At 51.1% G+C, this 19,032-nt stretch overlaps 9 protein-coding genes across 9 annotated transcripts; 6 read left to right on the forward strand and 3 right to left on the reverse strand.

The window, feature by feature from the left end:
- Positions 1-44: 44 nt before the first annotated feature.
- N7477_001499 (uncharacterized protein) lies at positions 45-900 on the forward strand (the record flags this gene model as incomplete). Its single annotated transcript, XM_056963162.1, has 4 exons — positions 45-48; positions 177-328; positions 391-485; positions 537-900. 4 exons carry the CDS (start codon positions 45-47, stop codon positions 898-900), a joined length of 615 nt encoding a protein of 204 aa, XP_056826081.1.
- Positions 901-1,303: 403 nt separating this feature from the next.
- Positions 1,304-2,883, forward strand: N7477_001500 (succinate--CoA ligase (GDP-forming) subunit beta; the record flags this gene model as incomplete). The annotated part of the gene is made up of 6 exons (XM_056963163.1): positions 1,304-1,363; positions 1,462-1,534; positions 1,593-1,692; positions 1,754-2,299; positions 2,359-2,405; positions 2,456-2,883. The coding sequence occupies 6 exons, from the start codon at positions 1,304-1,306 to the stop codon at positions 2,881-2,883; spliced, it is 1,254 nt and encodes a 417-aa protein (XP_056826082.1).
- Positions 2,884-3,910: 1,027 nt separating this feature from the next.
- N7477_001501 (F-box domain protein) lies at positions 3,911-4,766 on the forward strand (the record flags this gene model as incomplete). The annotated part of the gene is made up of 2 exons (XM_056963164.1): positions 3,911-4,098; positions 4,164-4,766. Exons 1-2 carry the CDS (start codon positions 3,946-3,948, stop codon positions 4,764-4,766), a joined length of 756 nt encoding a protein of 251 aa, XP_056826083.1. The 5' UTR covers positions 3,911-3,945.
- Positions 4,767-6,160: 1,394 nt separating this feature from the next.
- Positions 6,161-8,125, forward strand: N7477_001502 (heat shock factor family protein; the record flags this gene model as incomplete). The annotated part of the gene is made up of 6 exons (XM_056963165.1): positions 6,161-6,477; positions 6,539-6,637; positions 6,691-6,758; positions 6,812-7,155; positions 7,210-7,279; positions 7,335-8,125. The coding sequence occupies 6 exons, from the start codon at positions 6,161-6,163 to the stop codon at positions 8,123-8,125; spliced, it is 1,689 nt and encodes a 562-aa protein (XP_056826084.1).
- Positions 8,126-8,838: 713 nt separating this feature from the next.
- Positions 8,839-9,516, reverse strand: N7477_001503 (DUF3245 domain-containing protein; the record flags this gene model as incomplete). Its single annotated transcript, XM_056963166.1, has 2 exons — positions 8,839-9,283; positions 9,335-9,516. 2 exons carry the CDS (start codon positions 9,514-9,516, stop codon positions 8,839-8,841), a joined length of 627 nt encoding a protein of 208 aa, XP_056826085.1.
- A 143-nt stretch (positions 9,517-9,659) lies between these two features.
- N7477_001504 (uncharacterized protein) lies at positions 9,660-11,264 on the forward strand (the record flags this gene model as incomplete). Its single annotated transcript, XM_056963167.1, is given in 4 exon segments — positions 9,660-9,727; positions 9,770-9,985; positions 9,997-10,380; positions 10,439-11,264. The coding sequence occupies 4 exon segments, from the start codon at positions 9,660-9,662 to the stop codon at positions 11,262-11,264; spliced, it is 1,494 nt and encodes a 497-aa protein (XP_056826086.1).
- A 66-nt stretch (positions 11,265-11,330) lies between these two features.
- Positions 11,331-14,807, reverse strand: N7477_001505 (uncharacterized protein; the record flags this gene model as incomplete). The annotated part of the gene is made up of 4 exons (XM_056963168.1): positions 11,331-11,552; positions 11,614-14,139; positions 14,178-14,372; positions 14,412-14,807. The coding sequence occupies 4 exons, from the start codon at positions 14,805-14,807 to the stop codon at positions 11,331-11,333; spliced, it is 3,339 nt and encodes a 1,112-aa protein (XP_056826087.1).
- Positions 14,808-15,510: 703 nt separating this feature from the next.
- On the reverse strand, positions 15,511-16,335 carry N7477_001506 (oxidoreductase-like domain-containing protein; the record flags this gene model as incomplete). The annotated part of the gene is made up of 1 exon (XM_056963169.1): positions 15,511-16,335. One exon carries the CDS (start codon positions 16,333-16,335, stop codon positions 15,511-15,513), a length of 825 nt encoding a protein of 274 aa, XP_056826088.1.
- A 133-nt stretch (positions 16,336-16,468) lies between these two features.
- On the forward strand, positions 16,469-18,292 carry N7477_001507 (uncharacterized protein; the record flags this gene model as incomplete). The annotated part of the gene is made up of 1 exon (XM_056963170.1): positions 16,469-18,292. The coding sequence occupies one exon, from the start codon at positions 16,469-16,471 to the stop codon at positions 18,290-18,292; it is 1,824 nt and encodes a 607-aa protein (XP_056826089.1).
- Between the last annotated feature and the right edge of the window lie 740 nt (positions 18,293-19,032).

Genomic DNA, 19,032 nt, shown 5'->3' on the forward strand with positions numbered 1-19,032 from the left:
CGAAGCCAGGCTTGGTGGCGAAGGTCTGGACTATCTGGTAAACAATGCGTAAGTACTTGGCTTTCATTCATTCAGTTTATTGACTATATATGGCTGACTTTGGATCTTCAGCGGCCGCAGTACGTCTACAACGTGGAGGATGATGAGTATATATTTCAGAAGCTGACTGATCATAGACTACACGGTGCCTGCCATGGAGGTTGAGATCTCGGAAGTGCGAAAGACATTCGAGACCAATTTGTTCGCCGTCATCACCATGTGCCAGACATTCCTGCCGTTGCTTATCAAAGCCCAGGGCACCATTGTCCAGATTGGATCTGTGGCTGGGGTGCGTCCAGATCATCTCTGTTCTTTCAATGGATCAAGGGTCCATTTGCTGATACTTGACAGATTATTCCATACGTGTTTGGTTCAGTGTACAATGCCTCCAAGGCTGCACTACACTCATTCAGTGACACCCTCCGAGTCGAGCTGGCTCCGTTCGGGTAGGTTTGATCCAAGCTGCGTGTAAATTCGGAATAACCTAACCTAGATAGGGTGCATGTGACTACGATTGTGACTGGAGGTGTGCAGTCTCGCATTGCGCGCACCCAGCGCACATTGCTGCCAAATTCCTTGTATGCTCCGATTGAGAGTGAGTACACGCGCCGCGTCACTCACAGCCAGCACAACGCAATGCCTCACGATGCCTATGCTCGCAGCGTAGTAGCTCAAGTCCTGTACGGCCCGGCACCGTGGCGCTGGTTGTGGCCGTGGGCCAAGGGTCGCAAGGCATGGATATGGGAAGGACACCGCAGCTGGCTGATTTGGTTCCTGGTGGGAGGCTGGGCCTGGAACGGACTGTTTCAACGGGCGATGACGAAGATGTTCAAGCTGTGGGAGATCAAGCGATCCAACTAGATACCTAGGTAGCTGTGAAGTAACAGAATGTCCAAAGAGAGAGTCGCGCACCCTGTAGGACCCGAGGTCCTGCTGAGTCAGCCAGGAACGGCCGCTGGTTGGCTGCAACACCCGGTTTTACCGCGAGGCAATGTCATCCCGAGAAAAAGAAAGCTGTTCTCCCGAACCCGACCTTTCCTATCTCCCTTGGGCTTTAGACCTACACTTCCTCTCTCAACCCCTCTCCTCTCTACACCTTCATTCATCATGTTCAAGCTCTCCCGCGGTCGCCCCATTGCCGCGGCTTTCAAGGCTGCGACGGTGAGTTCCTCACGATGCCGTACTCTCGGGCCGTACCCGTTTTTGTCGGTTTACTGATGCGACGAACACGATCCAGGGTCCCTCCGTCCAGTCTCGTCTGGCTATGCAGCAGAAGCGAAACCTCTCTATTCACGAGTACCTGTCCGCCCGTCTCCTCAAGAGCGTATGTGAATCGATTCGCGTCCCCGATCCCTGCCTCGGTCGCGAGGATTGTGTTTTTATATCTTTTGGATCGGACCCGGTCGCTGATAAAGAATACAGTATGGCATCGGTGTTCCCAAGGGCGAGGTCGCCCACTCTGGTGAGGAGGCTGAGGCTGTCGCCAAGACCATCGGTATGTTTTGACCCTGCCACAAGCCCCCTTCCGGGAGGTTCTAATAAAACATATATAGGTAACGACGATATGGTTATCAAGGCCCAGGTTCTCGCCGGTGGCCGTGGTAAGGGTCACTTCGACAACGGTCTCAAGGGTGGTGTTCGTGTTATCTACTCGTGAGTAGCATGGAATTTGGGTTGATTGCCGAAGATTGGATCTAACTTGCCGACGAACTAGTCCTACCGAGGCCAAGATGTTTGCCGACCAGATGATTGGCCACAAGCTCATCACCAAGCAGACTGGTGCCGCTGGCCGTGACTGCAACTCTGTCCTCATTTGCGAGCGCAAGTTCGCCCGCCGCGAGTTTTACCTCGCTATTCTGATGGACCGTGCTCTCCAGACCCCCATCATCGTCTCTTCCTCCCAGGGTGGTATGGACATTGAGGCTGTCGCCAAGGAGAACCCCGATGCTATCACCACTACCCCCATTGACATCAAGACCGGTGTCACCGATGAGATTGCCCGCACTATCGCCATCGACCTCGGCTTCTCCGAGCAGTGCATTGAGGAGGCCAAGACCACCATTCAGAACCTCTACAAGGTCTTCATGGAGCGTGATGCTACCCAGATCGAGATCAACCCCTTGTCCGAGACCTCCGACCACCAAGTTCTGGCTATGGACGCCAAGCTTGGCTTTGACGATAACGCCGAGTTCCGCCAGAAGGAAGTCTTCTCGTGGCGCGATCCCAGCCAGGAGGATGCTGATGAGGTCAAGGCTGCTGAGTACGGACACAACTTTCTTTGCAATCGCTAGGGCAATCTGAACTGACATTCGAATCTAGGCACGGCCTGAACTTCATCAAGCTGGACGGTGACATTGGCTGCCTGGGTAAGAACCTCGAACACTTGACAAACTAAGCATAGCTAATTCGGTAACAGTCAACGGCGCCGGTCTCGCCATGGCCACCATGGATATCATCAAGCTGAACGGCGGTAGCCCCGCCAACTTCCTCGACGTCGGCGGTGGTGCCACCCCCGCTGCCATCAAGAGCGCCTTCGAGCTGATCACTAGCGACCCCAAGGTGTCCGCCATCTTCGTGAACATTTTCGGTGGTATTGTCCGCTGCGATGCCATCGCCCAGGGTTTGATCAACGTTGTGCAAGAGATGGGTCTCCGCACTCCCATCGTCGCCCGCCTCCAGGGTACCAACATGGAGCAGGCCCACAAGCTGATCAACGAGTCCGGTCTCAAGATCTTCTCCATGGAGGACCTCCAGAACGCCGCCGAGAAGTCGGTTCAGTTCTCCAAGGTCGTCAAGATGGCCCGTGAGATCGATGTCGGCGTTGAGTTCACCCTGGACATCTAAGGATCTCTTATGGGGCATGCATTGGGCCTGTGATTTGCAGAGACATTCTAGAGAACATCTGTTATGCGGCGCCCGTTCCTGTGTCATTTAATTTCTTTTGTCACTGTATTCTTGATTGCTTCTATGACTTTATATCATTTCCTAATTGGAAGGGGAACTGAGTTGATCTTGAAATCGTTCGAGACGTAGATTAGAGGCACTGTTTTCAAATTTGATACTCCATCATTTCCTGGAGTGCTTTTGAGAAGGATTCGTTGAAGACCAGCGCTTTCTTGGGATCTGCTCGTAATTCCTTTTTATAGTGCTTTGGCCAAGGGTTTCACATGTTTCTTGAACAGTAATAACGACTTTCTTTATCATCCCGTGAGAATATTGATTGATACTCGTTGGAGTTGTCAAGATGCAGCGATCCTTCCAATATACAAGCTGCACATGGAGATTTATCACCTTGTTAAGGTTCTGGGAACTAGTGGAGTGTATGATTGACAGGAGCTTGGGAGCTTGAAGATCATCGCGTCATTGCGTCATTGTGCCAAAGTTCGTGATATATCAAAGCTCCCCCGAGCACCTATGGCACGAATTCAGCTTGAGAGATTAGAAATCAAACCTTCACAACTAAAATTGTATCCAAAAGATCAACTATGAGAGAAGAGGAGTGATCTAGAGAGGGCACAGTCGTAGACCTCGCAGTACCTAATATCTCCTTTCTGCCTGTGATATATTTTTGAATGACTCGAAACATCGTCAGAAGTGAAGGCAAGGTGAAGGCCCATCAAAAATTCAGTCCTCGGATACCTCTCACTTCTTGAACCAGCGAGACAGCCGAGCCACATATTTTCTTGGAACTGTTCCTCATTGCCTTTATCTCGACTCTCAATTTTATCTCTCACATCATTTCACCGGGAGGCTCATAGTCCATCATGGGAAGCTAAGTGCCGACGTCGCGTCCATGATCGTAACTCAGGAATTACTATCTCTCGATGACCAGCCTCCCACTGAAATCGAGGTTGCGAACACTCGACCTCAGATTCCCGAGGATATGCACGTGTGGCCTGGGGCGAGATGATATTGACCATCGCTGACAAGGAGAAATGGGCCCATACAGAGCACAACGAGTATCGCAGAAAGTGCGATATCTTGGGCAAGCTACCCTTGGAGCTCGTCCCTCTTGTCGCAAGGTCCTTGAGGCTTTCAGAACTCCTTCACCTTCAAAGGGTATGTATGCCACATGTTTTCATCACTTCGAGACTCCTCTGGGGAGACGAAACTTATGTCGATAGGTATCACGCCGCTGGAGCCAGGTTCTATCCCCGTGCGCGGTACGTTTGGATGCACTTCGAGCCACATTGGGGGGCTCCGTGTTGGCCTGGATCAATGGTTTGGATGATGCAGCAGCTGAGGCGACTCTCTTCTCTTTCATGAGGAGAAGAGTCCGGCTAGAGCGGGGAATCCCCGCGCGTAGCTATACTGCCGGGTACCTGCCAAGTTCGTTGGTGACTGGTATGAGCTATTCGAACGGTACATGTGCATGGATCGATTGGAGCGGCCAATCTAGCCACCGAAATATCATTAAACTCTTGGACCTGGAGTCTGGTATGATAACGCAGCTGACCACAGGAGGAAACGGAACCGAGACCCATCTGGCGATCCTTCATCTCACCGATACGCTTATTGCAGCTACCGCGGAGGATGGGCCTTGCTATGTTTGGGGTCGCAGCAGCTATGAGCACAAGTCGTTTCAAATCCCGAGGCACGACCTTCCCGTCCACGTTGTGATCAATGGAACAAAGGTCATAGTCACTTGGATTCATCTTTCGGGTCTTACCCAACCACATAAAGGTGTTCACTGGTGCTTTGATTCAGGTGTTTGCGCGGCCCTTTGACATTGAAGGTAGTTTAGATCTGGTGGTGCTGCATCCCCAGGAAGATCAGTTTACCCTTGTTAGTTTCTCTTTCGACCCTTTGGCAGAGCTGCAACGACGCGTTATCTCTCTGCACGCCCGGCAGTTTGCCCTCGACAGCACGAAAAGATTCCATTGTTTTTACTCACGGGACGATCCTCTTCCCGCTGAGTTAGTCGGCAGACTCTGGGTTGAGAGGTGGATGGGGACGCCTCCGACATGTCCTGGCCAAGCTAGCGCTTTCTGGATCCGGCAGAGGGGCATCTTTGACATCCTGTATCTCTCCTATAAGCCAGAGACCGACCAAGTTATCGTCAACACGTTGTCGAGCCCTGACGCCTTTCAATTCACTTAATCTACCATTGTCCACGTTGATAAGGGTGTGGTCTATGGTGTAAGCATGGACTACGGTAAGATTTTGATTCTGGGCACTGAGACGAGGAGCGATCCGCATCCCTCTGAGCCCGTGGTGTGGCATTATCATCCCATAAGATATCAACAGACCCTCAAAGAATGCCGCTGGATGTCTGGAGATCAGCGTTTCGTAGTGTATGCCCGCCATCGTCAACTGAAGGTGATGGTCTTTGAAGATTCCTTCCTAAAGCATCCTGCCCCTCCAAGCTAGATCGTATTATGAGCAGCAATTGAAATGTGGTTCTAGAGACTCTCAAACAAATCGTCTGAGTGTCATTCTAGATTGACCCGAAAAGAGGTCCTAGCAGACCCGTCATCGACGATCTTGCGAGAGATCTGGATCAATGTCTGAATAGAGATCTTAACAATCGCAAGTGTACAGTGTGTCCCCGAAGAATCGATAATCGGGATAGACAGAGCAAAGGAGTTGCTCCGGGAATGATGGAGGGCAAAGATCGGGAAGCTAGCTTAGAGCTATCGGGACCGGGACAGAAATAGTGCGGTTTCTGCAACGAGCTCGGGAAGTAAAGTTCGAGTGAGATGTGTGGAGCTGCTTCTCATCCCTCTTCACCAACGGGCCCCTTTTTCCTTCTCCGTCCCGATCTGCTCTCGATATCTCAGCCTCATCTTGTGTGCAACTTTTCTTCGACCTACCCGTTGAGCTTCCCAGAAGCCGACCTGGCGCCTTTCCGCCCGCGCCCCCCTTCCCCGCAGCTTCAACCTCCATCCCTGGACCTCAATTCGTTGGCGCAATGACTGACTTGATGTGCATGCTTGGGTGTTGATCTGCGGGCTCCGCGAGACTCCCTTCTTTTGCACGTTCTCCCCGCACACGAGCGCCCAACCTTAGCGCATCCGATTTGCATCCTCTCCCGACGCCCTCGGCGCGACAGACGGCGATACGCATTGGCGCTCATCGCAGTTTCACATAGCTTCGCCCCCTACCATCCATTTCGCGCGACATGAGTGGTCTAGTCGATCCTCCATCCTCAAGGCACACCTTCACTGGAGCTCCAGACGCTCGCGGTAAGACACGGAATCTCCCGGTCCTTCCATCTTCTGCGCACCACTCCGCCGGCGCAATGGAGATCACCACTCCTTCTTCCGGGCCAACAGGCATAGTGGCCGTTCACAGTAGCCCCGATGGCGACCGGGGGATCAACACCAATGGCCCCGAAGCCGGAAACACGAGCAATCCCCCCAACCCGGCCGTTGGGGCCGCAGCGGCGGCTCAGCAACCCAAGGTGGTACAGACGGCCTTTATCCACAAGCTATACAAGTATGCTCCGGGTCTCCTGGTCCTTAGAACTATTCGAGGCAGCCGCTAACCTTGCAAAAAGCATGCTTGAAGATGGTAGCATCCAACACCTCATCTCTTGGTCAAGCACCAATGACAGCTTTGTCATGTCTCCAACCTCGGAGTTCTCTAAAGTCTTAGCGTCAGTCTCAATTGTTTGCTATTGATATTATCTGGTTGCTGACGCCCTCAAAGCACATACTTCAAGCACACCAACATCTCGTCGTTCGTCCGACAACTGAACATGTACGGATTTCACAAAGGTGCGTTCGCCTAGCCCGATTATACTAGATAGCTGTTAATTGGATATTGACAGTGAGTGATGTATTTCACACGGGATCTCCGGACTCTGCATTGTGGGAGTTTAAACATGGGAATGGCAACTTCAAACGAGGCGATTTGGTTGGTCTCCGCGAGATCAAACGACGTGCATCGCGACATGCCTTGATTCATCGTGACTCATTCCCTGGTCACAAAGCTGCTCCTTCACAGCCGGGTACCCCGGCGGAACCCGTTCCTGATGCCACTGAAGCTCGACTCATGAACCTTGAACACACCCTATATGATATGCACAATCGGTTGGCTCGTGCAGAAGAAGGCAATGTTGCGCTTAGTTCTCGATGCCAGAGCATGGCTGAGGGCCTTGTAAAATGCTATCACGTATGTCAAGACTTGCTTTGCATCTGATCAAGTTGTCACTAAATCATTCATTAGTGGACTCATTCCATTTCTCGCTTCCTCTCCGCAGTTGTCCCTGACAGGGAATCTCCTCTATACCGTGACAGTATGGAAGCCCCCGTCTTGCTACTGACGAAAGTGATCACTAATATCCGCTTTAGTTTCGAGCATGCAAAGGGAGGTCGAGAAGCACCTGGAAGCGGTTCGCGCCATGGAAAATGCCTCTGACACTCTTATGCCACCCCGCCAACCATTTTTTGGGAACCTGCCAGGGGAGGGTGGACCACCATTGTCTCCTCGTCAATTACCCCAAGATGATAGCCGACGGCCGTCCATGATGGACCCCTCTCGAACGAACATGATTCGGCCTCCTGTACCGCCGCATCTAGCGTCGCCACGTCGCTATGGTTCCATCGGAGGCGCGAATGCGCCACCTAATTATAATCGACCCCCAGCTCCTCCAGTTGCACCGCAACGGCCAACACCCCATCCTCTATCAGTCTCCACGCCCCCAGGGCCTAATCTTGGCCGTCGTCATACCTTTGCCGACATTCGGCAAGCCGACTGGCCTCCATCTGGAACCTCTCCCTTTCCCCCTGAAAACACCGGAAATGGTCCATGGCCCCCATCGCCGAACCGGGCGCCGGCTTCTAGTGACCAGCAAGTCCGGGATGTTCTCGCCCAGTACGAGATGGGTGCCCCACGACGTCTTCAGGACCAATCTCGTCACGCAACCCCACCAGCCGGCGCCGAGCCATCCCCCTCGATGCTCAGCGCAGACAATGGCTGGACGCTCGGAGGGTCCAGGTATCATCGTCAAGAATCATCCCTTCCAGCCACCCGCCGCTCTAGCATGGCCAGCAATGTCCACTCACTGCTAAATCCCGCTGATACTGCCGAACGACCCGATGAAGAACAGCAAGAGGATCGCAAGCGGAAGCGCCTGGAGTAAGGATCATGACACTAAGAATTGAAAATACGGCGACAGTGCCATGGCACTGCCGCCTCATCTCTATACCATGTTAGGCTCCGCTTGATCTTTAAGCCTGGCCATACAACCAACAGATTCCCAGATCTAGCTTCCGGCTCTTGGACAGAGCCTGTATACTTGAATTAAAATCGCCAAGGCTACTTTCTCCCTTGTTCGGAGGATATTGACTGCGAATTGTTTTTTTTTGAGTCTGTAGATGTCCATGTTATCTGTCCTCTGTTTCTTTTTCCTTGGCTTTTCCCGGCTGAGCACGCTGTCGGTGCTGAGGGAGAAGTCTCTGGGTGATATTCTCAGCAGCGTCTCTGGCAGCATCTTTAGCCGCATCTTATATACCCTGGGTTGACAGAACCGAAAAAAAAACATTGTGGCATCTAGAAGAGATTGGAAAGGAAGTTGTATTCTATACCTGCGCCAGTTTAATGCAATTGAGGAGATTATATGCAATTGTCATGTATCATGTCTGAGTATTTGTACAACACACTGATCGGTGTGCTCTCATATAAAAATGAGTGACAGCCAGAGCCGTTTTTCTGACCCTTCGTCCTGCGTAGCCCTGGGCTTGCCTGGACCGATTCAGGCCCCCTGAGATCCGACCAGTATTGGGGTGGTGATAGTTCTCCAGAAAAGAACGGAGGTCCAAGGAATAGAGAGATGTTTATGCTGGGAAGATACGATCACCTCTTCTTTCTCTTCTTGGATCGTTCCGCCAGTAATTCATCTAAATAACTCGTTGCCTTTCTCCTCCCCTTTGACGGAGCCTTTGAAGGCACCTCCTGAGCAGGCACTGACTCATCACCATCTGCCTTGTCGTTATGCTCATGATCAACCACAAGTGGCTTCTTGGTTTGAGATGTTCTGGCTTTTCTCTTCTTTCCCACCATGGCTGCACGCCCTTCCTCCTCGTCATCGGATTCTTCGTGAGCTGGTGTAGCGGACAATGTCTTCGCAGATGCAGGCCCAGCATTCTGTGTCGCAGGTTTATTTGCTGCTGCAGCCTTCATAATCTTATCATAATTCCTTCCAAGCAATTGTTTCCGTAGTTTATCGTTGGAGCTGAGCTCGGTTCGTTTCCAGCTTCCGTCGGCAGCTTTTTCAGGGAGGGGGGCGCCGACGCCGAGTCTATAGCATGTCAGGACCAAGGCAAAACAAGAGAGGGAGTGTTCGACTTACGTCTCTGGCACCGCAGTGAAGATTTCATCTTCTTCGCGCTGCAATTCTTCCTCAGACTTGACGTGGGACAGTTCGTCGTCGGTCTGCGCGGGCAGCCATGATGAGACGAGCCGCTGGCTGCGCGCAAGCGCGACGTTTGCGCGATTGAGAATCACGTCCGACTCAGCCTTTGATGCAGCCATGCTTTTGGAAAGCGAGTTGAGAAAGAGCAAAAAGCGATGCGCAACATTTTTTGCGATAAGCGTATCGAAGGCGGTGAGAGCTACGATAAAGAGCAGGCGCGCATCTACACATCTACACATCTGCTCTGGTGGACTGCACAAGCATGGACATCGAGGTGCATAAAACCTTGGAGCGATTCCGTGCCCTTCGAAACTCGAATCGTCGAGAACTGTACGTATTTCCGTCCTTTTATGGGCAGCGCTGACTATCTAGCTACCATGGACTGCTAGACCAACTACGTCGAGATGAATGGCGAGAGGTTAAAGCACGTGCCGATGAAGTATCTTTCAATTGCGACATATTGGGTAGTTCACCGCTTGAGATTGTTTCATTGGTGGCTGCCCATATGAACTTGGCTGATCTGGTCGTGCTCCAACGGGCAAGTATATCGCCATTTCCACATAACATCAGTGGGCTAAATCTCCCCAGGTATCACGAAGATGGAAGGAGATTCTATCTTCTCCTACAGTACAATCTTCTGCCATTCAATCGGTCATGGGACACAAGTCAACAACCCAGCTTGATGACGATGCGTCTCCTGCCCAGCTTATCAGGAAAAGAGTTCGCATGGAACGAGGTCAGCCCACGTCAAAATTTAAATTACGCTCGCCTTTCTCAAAGGAACACGATGTGTGGATGGTATCAGGTGGTGTTGGATACTATAATGATACCTATGCATGGCTGGAGGGCGCACTGGGTCGAACGTCTATCTCACTTCTGAATCTTCGGACTGGAGTGAGGAATCAGCTAACGACAGAAAATCGCGAGAAATTGTCGGAGCTGAACATCTCAAAGAAAGTCATTGCGGCTATCTCAATTCGAGGGTATTCAATGCATATTGCAACTCGTGTCTCTTTTATAATCCTAACTAAGCGCTGATAGGTATTGCCATGTTTGGGATCTCGAGACCCTGGCACACAAGGCTTTTCGACTGCCATCACGTTCCTACACACATTTTTTGATAACCGGAATCCAAATTGTGATTGCTTTCCAAGATCACATTGTCCACTGGGACTTTGATTCTGAAGCAGCTCGCACACTCAAAGTCGACTCTAGCGTCGCCTTGTTGGCAATGGGTCCTGCCAAAGATGAGCTAACAGTTGCTTCACTGATCGACAGCTCTGGGGACATTTCTAATTATCCCCCTTGGCGACATTCTTGTGACAGTCGACTTCAGCTGCGCATCAAAAGATATGTCGTTGGCACTTCCAACAATTTCCATCTCCTGCATACTCAATGCCAACGCCTTCCTTTTGAAGCCCCCTTCGAGTGGACATGGTCCCCTAGTGAGGCATTCGAGCACATAGGTCGTGACCAGAGCAGCGTTGTGTTTCATAGATGTCCAATCGCAGAGGAACACGACGATACGCCTCTTACCGGACTCGATCAACAGGAATATAAAGTCAACTTTTCATTCAATACGACCAGGGACCACGTTGACGTGCACGTGGCCCCTGCTGGCGCAGCTTACATTGATCAGGATCTGATCTATACATTCGGAAAGATGGACCCCTCGCGTATACAAATTTGCACTGCAATATCCAAGAGGACCCTGCAGTATTACCCAGTCCGACGCAAGATACCAGGTATGAACTACCAATGGATTCATGGAGATCAAAGCTTTGTGGTCTTCGTTGGCATGGAGGATGTCGAGATATGGAGCTTTGATGAGAACTGTCAACCCGCTGAGATACAAGGGGCTTATTGAGAGTAATACAATGATGTATGCAGATAGTCTATTACATAATGTACAAAGTTTTCGAATGTGAAGAATCTATTTCGTAAGATCTTCATCTGGAACGGTTGTTTCCCATCGAGCTGAGAGTTTCTCAAGCGGGAAAATGCGGTGCAGGTCGCGACTCAAGACCTCAGTGACAGAGTGTATCAAGGCAGTGTATAGATCGTCGGTCAGTTTCGTGATGAGTTTATCCTTTTCTTTATCGGCCGCAGACAAGTGGCGCTTATGCACCAATAACGTGTAGTAAGCGCGTAAGGCCTGTAGTTGAGTACAATGTTAGTAGTGGAACACAAACGACCTTCAAGTGATGAAGACTTACCGCGGAAAATGCATGGCGGAAGTGAACGACACGCTGGGACACAACTGCTGGTATATCATCCATATCCTTCATGATGAAATTTATTGGCATGAAGTCCTCCACAAGAAGGTCGTCGTCCTTAGGCTCTTCCCACTGGTTTTGGGTCTTCCCTCCGAAGAGACTTGCGGCCAGAGGACTGACGAGGGAAAGGTCGGACATGAGCATCTGACCATGGGAAACTTGCGTCTTTTTGCCGTACACAGCCACAGACCCGGAGCGGTTTCCATCGCAGCTAGGGCTCACGCCATACACAATTGGCTTTCTGTTCTCCGTGTGAGTCTGATATTCGTGAGCATTGCCGTTCTTGTAGGTCTTGGGGAATGCGATTCGCGGAGACAGGCAATGTAGTAGCAAGGTTTTGATCAGAAGAGTGTTTTCCGAGTTGACGTTGAGCTCCGCGCCGCCGAACTGATCATCCTTGTCGTCGGCTTTGATTTGGATCCCCATCCGACCCAGCCGGTCAAGGACAATCTCAGCCGCCTCTTGACTGGCACAGAAATTGTTGAAATGAATGAAATTCAAAAAGGCGAAATCAGATGCTGCTAATTTGCCATTCTCCTTCCATACTTTCCGCGTAGCTTTGAAAGCATTGATCGATCCAATCTGGTCGCTGGATGATTTGTTGGCAAAGGCATAACGAATATTTCGGAGCGCAATCTGTTGCTCCTCAAGCTTAGGCCGTTGAAACAGACCCCCATCGACACCGATAACCCCTAAGATCAGCAAAGGATCCAGGCAGCGGAAGATAGCGCCAAGGATTACCAATTTGCCAAGGACGGGATGAAGAGGTAACTGGACGAGGAGTTCGCCGAGGGGCGCAATCTCCTCGTTCTGCTGTAGTGCACCCAAGTGGTCCAGAGACTCCACGGCTAGGTCGACATTGTCTCTGTGTGGCGACTCACTGGCTTCATCCAAAATGTCCGAAATGGATAATTGTGGGACCATGTGCTTTCCACGTAGGCAAATGTCTTGAAGATCGGTACGCACAATCTCTGGAGTATTGGTGACTCGGAGAGAATCAAAACAACGCTGAGTGCCAAGGAAGAAATACTGCCCGTTCTTGACTCGACCGGCTCGACCTGCCCGTTGAGAGGAGCTAGACCGACTGATCCAATTCAGGGCCATCCGGTTGGAAAGCGACTTGTGACTGGAAAACAATTGATTCACTCTTCCAGCGTCAATCACGTACTCAACGTCCGGGAGCGTCAGAGAGGCCTCAGAAATGTCCGTTGACAGCAGGATCCTCCGGCATCCGCCGGGCACTTTGAGGCTTACTTTTGCAAGTTCCTCTGGGAGTTCGGAGTGCAACTTCAGGATGCGAAACAGTTTTTCGTTTTGAAGGTCGAGTTCCATGCTACCTGCGGAACCATGAAGCATGCGCTCTACACCGAGAATGTGAGCCATGCCCGGGAGGAAGACCAGAATGGCACCGCTTTCGGTGGTTTTCAGGATGTTGAGAATAGTCGCACAAATCAAACCAATGGGAATAGTCGGATCTTCACCGGGAGTCCTCACGACAACCGAGTCGGGAGAAGATTCGAGAGAGGCCTCTTTGCTCCGGTCCTCCATGTTGGCGCCCATGTTGGCGCCAGGAACTTCCAGATCAGCCTCTTGAGAATCCTGGGCAACAGATGAAGGGTAATGTTTGTATTGATCCTCGATGAAAGTCACGGTCTCTCGTTCTTCCAACAAAGCTGACAAGGGTTTTGAATCAGGTGAAGTCTTCAAAACCTCAAGCAACTCGTCAAGGTAATGCCTCTTCACAAAATATTGGCGCCCGGGAATGGAAATGTGTGGAGCAGGAAGAAGTGTTCCATTGGGCCCTTCATTGAGGAAATAGGATGAGAAAAGATCAACGTCCAGCGTTGCACTCATCACAACAATCTTGGGCACAGGGGCTCCAATCTCCCGTAATTGATTGATGCGGCGCTTCAGAAGTAGCATCACGAAATCAATCCCAACATCGCGAACATGGACCTCATCGAGCAAGATGTGGGAGTACAAGCTGATAGGACCGTTGGGATTTTGCAACATGTTCAACATTATACCCGTAGTGCAATAGGTGATAGCACCGCTCTTGGCTGGCATCTGATGGTCGAATCGGACCATATGACCAACGATTGTGCCTGTTTTGTCATGTCTTTCCTCGGCAACTCGTCGTGCAAGCATTTGGGCTGCTACCCGCCTCGGTTGAACGCAGATAACATTGCAAAGTCCTCCCTTTCCCTTGTCAGTTGCATCATCTAAGATGATTTGAGGAACCTGGGTTGATTTTCCAGAACCAGTCTCAGCAACAATAATGCTGTACGTGTGATCATTGACGAGTTTCAGGATGTCTTGTTTGAGCTTGTTCACTGGCAAGCCAGCCTTGACCGATCGAATGGCAAGTGTATGCTTGTCGTTGGACTTGCGAATGGATTCCAGTAAATCTGTCAAGGCTTTGGACCTCTTCTCACGATATGAATCTGACACCTTGACTCTCTTATCCTTCGAAGGCGAAATATTCGGGCTCTCCCCCCAAATACTTTGAAAACGGCCTTTCTTGCCGAGTCAAGCTTCTTCTGCGAATGTCTGATGTGAAAAAGAAGGTCTTCATTCATGCGGATGTCAATTCGAGGTTCAGCGTTGGGCGGACAAAGCCTTTCCCAAAGTCCAGTTTCCTTGAGCTTTACAATAAGGAGATTGAAAGCATTCCTCTCTGCCTCTTCCTGGTGGTCACTCTGTTAGAATATGCATTGCATTGAATTATAAGAACATACCTTTGTCGGCGCTGAGCACGTCACTGCCACTTTCTCCTGGCCCTTCATGTGAAGGACAGCACGGCAGGTCTCCTCGCCGAATAGTTGGGCCAATTCGGAGAATTTGAACTCCAACCATAGATTGCGCGACTGCCGACACACGTGTTGGAGGAACCTCATTTCCTTCTTCTTGACTTTTTGCTCAGGTTCAAACAAGTCTTCGTCTGTCCCCGGATATGCATCTTCTAATATGGCCTCTAGAGGTTGGTCAGACTCCACGGTGGCAGTCTGAGATCTCGACACAGACGTAGTGACAAGCCCCCCGAGCGCCGGATGAGTGTATCGCAGAGGACAGAAAATGGCCTGCTGCAGACGGCCACAGTTCTCGCGCGGGTTTGGTTCTAACGCCCCTTCCATTGTGTATCTTCCGATCTATCGAGTTCCAAGTTGGGGAGATGGTCCGGCAGTTGGCGTGTATCGCTCGTCTAAATGGCGAGAAGTGTCTAAATAGACGGGTAATGGACTGGGGTAGGTCGACGGAGCGATCATTTTGAGGGGAAGGGCGGATTCGTTTGATAGAGCGCATACAGTTGTATGCGCTCATACTCGTCGACATTTTGGGATAGGAGTTTCACTAGAGTCCGAAATCACGGGCCGTACATTGTGGAAAAAGTCTCTGAACGGGCTTCAGAGATGTGATCGAGCGAAGGAGTATGGCATCCATGCGATTCCAAGCGCCGGTGTAACGCAAGCGCGAGAGTTGTCTTGTGGAGGAAAAAAGTTGGAACCCGCGATTGAGGCGAACGGGCTTGGCATCGCCGTAATCGCCGTCGGGTATGCTTGAACTATGAGATACCGAACATTTGGAGTGATAATATCATCGTGGCTCCAGTACCGATCCAATCATGACTTTACTGAGAAGCTCGAGGAGTCCACTTGTAAATATGATTGCAATCATTTATTGCGTCGTGGTCATGTTCTATGTACACTTTATCTATATATCTGCTATCTTTGGCACGACATCCACAAATCTTCTCTGAAAGCGCGCCCCCCCCCCCCCCCAATATATGGCATAGGGTTTAAAATTCCAGAGCCTGAACAAGAAACAATATTCACAATATCAGGTCGAAGCTTCTTTCTGGTGTTTTATCCGCAATTTCTTCTCCGTCTTCATGAATTCTCGAATGCCCACTGGGATACTGGAAAACAATTCGTCATCTTGACTCGGTGCAGACCAATTGGAAGCACTCCCTCCCCCATCGTCATCCATACTCTGGCTTGCCGAATCAACTTCTGCTCGGGGCGCAGTGTGCATGTCCGTTGTTCCCTTCTCAGGCCCTCCCTTGGCCTTGGCCTTACTGAGTCGTGCAGCCCAATCCTCCATCTCATCTCTAAAGTCATCCCACACGCAGTGGACGCAACCACTCATACAACAATTGTCGGGTTCGTCGGGACGGGGCGGTATGGGCACTCCATTGATGGTCCTCCACAGATGCTCTGGCGGTGTCTCTCCAGGATTGTAGCGTGATTGGCGCCCTGGACCTGCAAGACGTGTGCCAAACACAATTGCCATTCTGTCTCGGGGTGTATCCGCTTCGCTCGGCGACGCGGGTAGCGACTTATCCTCGGGCTTGATGGTGGTCAATCGTTCGGAAGCGGCGCGGCCTTCATAAGGAGAGCGACCATTTAAAACCAGCTTGTAGTATCCAGACAAGGGATGCGCCTGGGTGTGCTTGAGTTTTGTACTGGTTTTGGTGTCGGTTCCCTCCGAGGATTCATGCGTATCATGGGCGTCACCTCGGTCATTGGCGCCCATGCGCCGAGGAGTCGGAATCAAAGCATATTGTCGATGCGGAGAAGAGTAAGACAGTAAGCGATGTGAGATAGGTGAAGAACAGGCTTTCGCCCTTTGAAGCGAGTGTCTGCCCGCCGCAAGACACTCCATCGTGTGTGGAAGAAAGAGGATCCCTCGGCGTCGGAATTGAGGTCATAGGTGCAAACACTGCAAACGCCGTTGTTTATCGTTTCCCGGTGTGCGCGAGTCGAGAATAAGCCCGTAAATATAATTGATCGCAAGTATGGACTCGCCGCCAAAACGCAGGAAGACTGGCGAGAAGACTGGCCTCGCTGTTAGTGCGTCGCAGTCGCTTGCGACTCGCGAAGGGACGCGTTCTTCAAATCGTCCATCGTTTCAATCACCAACAAGATCAAGCCTAGCCAGATCATACCCCGAAGTTCTCGAACGCGCACTCAGCAGATCTCCTCCTCAGCGACCAACAAGTAGCGGAAGTCAACGGGGTCGGTCAGAGCAGCCGGACCCAAAGGCTGTCGGACTTCGCGACCGCAAAGCTCTTCGACCTTCACTAGGTCCTTCAAGCCCACTCAAAGCGCCTCGAGCTTCTGTTGCTGCGCCCACGCTGTCTCCCAGCAGACGCGCAAGTGGAATTGAGGCATTTTCGAAGCCTGCTCGCCGACTGTCCAAAAAGATACTTCCTGGGGACTTCACATTTGGGTCCCCAGTCAGAAGAGAGTTGCCGCCACCGGAGCAGGATACGCCCGAGAGCCAATTGGCGCGAGAATTGGGCAGCGCGACAAACGAACGAGAGGTTGAAGAAGAGACGGGCATCGATATAGGCAATGCTTTTGATGACGAGGACCCTCTCGAACCTGAACTTCCCCCGACCCCGACACAGCTAGGCCTCGAGAAGGCACCCGACAGACCGATGGGGCCATTGAGCAGCAGTCCTACTACCAGACATGAGAAAAGGAAGAAGCGACGGACGGTCGAGCATTTCCACTCAAGTCCTTTGAAGTCATTGAAATTTCAAAATCCTAGCACTGAGGAGAGCACCGATGACGATAGTATTGCCCCAGACGAACTGACACCGGCGATTCTCGAGAAGCAGAAGCTGCGCAAGAGTCTTGCCGCGCAACTCAGGAGCCTCAAGGATGACGTGAAGGAATTGATCAAGTGGACTGGGAAGGTCGAATCTGACGCGAATCTGATGGGCAACACCAAGGAGCTCGGCAAATTCCTGGCCCTTCTCGCCGAGGAGTCCTCGCATATCAATCTTCCAGCACCGAAACAAACTCCAGTTCCTGTGTCATCCCTTCTCTCGACATTACTTCCATTCGCTGCCAATATCCCCCGCCAGACCCGTGAAATCTCGCCTTTACCGACCAATCCATTTGCGTTAAAGGAATCTTCGCAGTCGCCGCCATACCTCACAGCCTTCGCTCCATTAGCTCTTCGAGCCCACACAACTTGCACATCGTCCGAAACGACCGGCTTCACCGAGACTCATACACTATCATTCACAGCCCCATCTCCCTTCCCATCATCTTTGTTTAACGTTTCCGTCGTATACGAAACCCACCCGGAGACACATTCCCTGACATCCTTGTCCGTGCCAACAGGCAATGAGAGCAAGAAGCGCAAAGTCCCCGAGTGTCTGCGTCAATGGATTGATTCTCGACTAGCCAATCCACTTCTCAAACTCGACGTGGCAACGCTATGCTGGGGCATCAACAGGTACTGGGAAGCATCAGTATCTCGCGCCCAATTATGGGCCCAGATCGAGCATAAGCATGGCACAGAAATATCAGCCCGCGGACGGAAAGACCTAGGTGAACCCCAAGATGGAGTCATCACGGCTTCTGAACTCCGACGACTAGCCCCTCACCTCGAGCGCAGCACCATGGTCATCAAGTCCAAATCCTCCGACGTCGGTACCCATGTACTTCTCTCAAACACATTGGTCATGGATGATTGGACCGGCGAGCCTCAGCTACGACCAGAGCTCAGTGTCTCAGTTTCAGATGGCAACGGCGGGTCTAGTAAAAGGATCAATAATGAGGCTAAGAAATTGTTCCATGGACTGTTACATCAGGGGGGGTGTTAGCAGTACGAAAGGCGTGACGGGTACTGTGCATATCAATACTATTTTACGGGCCACTAATGGGGCGCTTGGTGCTTTGTTCGGAGTTTGATGTCTTGTTTTTCCTCTTAGCGTTGGCGCAAGGGTGTGGATATGCAGTAATTTTATGATACCAAGCAGTATGATGAAATTTAGGATCCGCGTTAGATGTTTTAAAAATTTGCCTGTCGTTCTTGGCCAGTCGGAGATACCCTTTGAGGAAGCATTTGAGCTCAGGAGCACTTGTACGATGGAGCGCTACATATAAGTGGCAGACATATATCTAGGCGATAAAGACTACGCATAATCATTAAAGAGTATCCTCAATACAACTACGGATGACCCGAAGCAGACTGGAACATTGAAATCTTTTTGTTGTCATTCATGAGGCAAATGAAGCTCTCTAATGAGCGACAAGCATGGGTCTCTCCAGCCTCTCAGACCAAGGTTCCAAACCTCCTCAACCCTAGATCCTCCATGAGAAAAAGACCGGCCTTTTTGGGCCGATACCAACCCTTACAAACACCGAACAACGAAACAGCGAATGAAAACTTGAGAAAATTGGGCGGTTTTGCATTTCAGAGGATCTTCCAGTTCTTTTTTAGAGACAAAGGGGGCAAAGGGTAAAGGAGGGGGAAGAGAGGGAATCAGTTTGAGAGAAAAGGAAGAGGCGCAACGCCATGCCACAGTACACTCATCCCCGACCCGAAAACCGACCCGATCAT

This window comes from Penicillium maclennaniae (assembly GCF_028827695.1).
Source record: "Penicillium maclennaniae strain IBT 15551 chromosome Unknown utg000002l:1.0-2354659.0:1.0-2356205.0, whole genome shotgun sequence".
In the NCBI taxonomy this organism is placed as follows: domain Eukaryota; kingdom Fungi; phylum Ascomycota; class Eurotiomycetes; order Eurotiales; family Aspergillaceae; genus Penicillium; species Penicillium maclennaniae.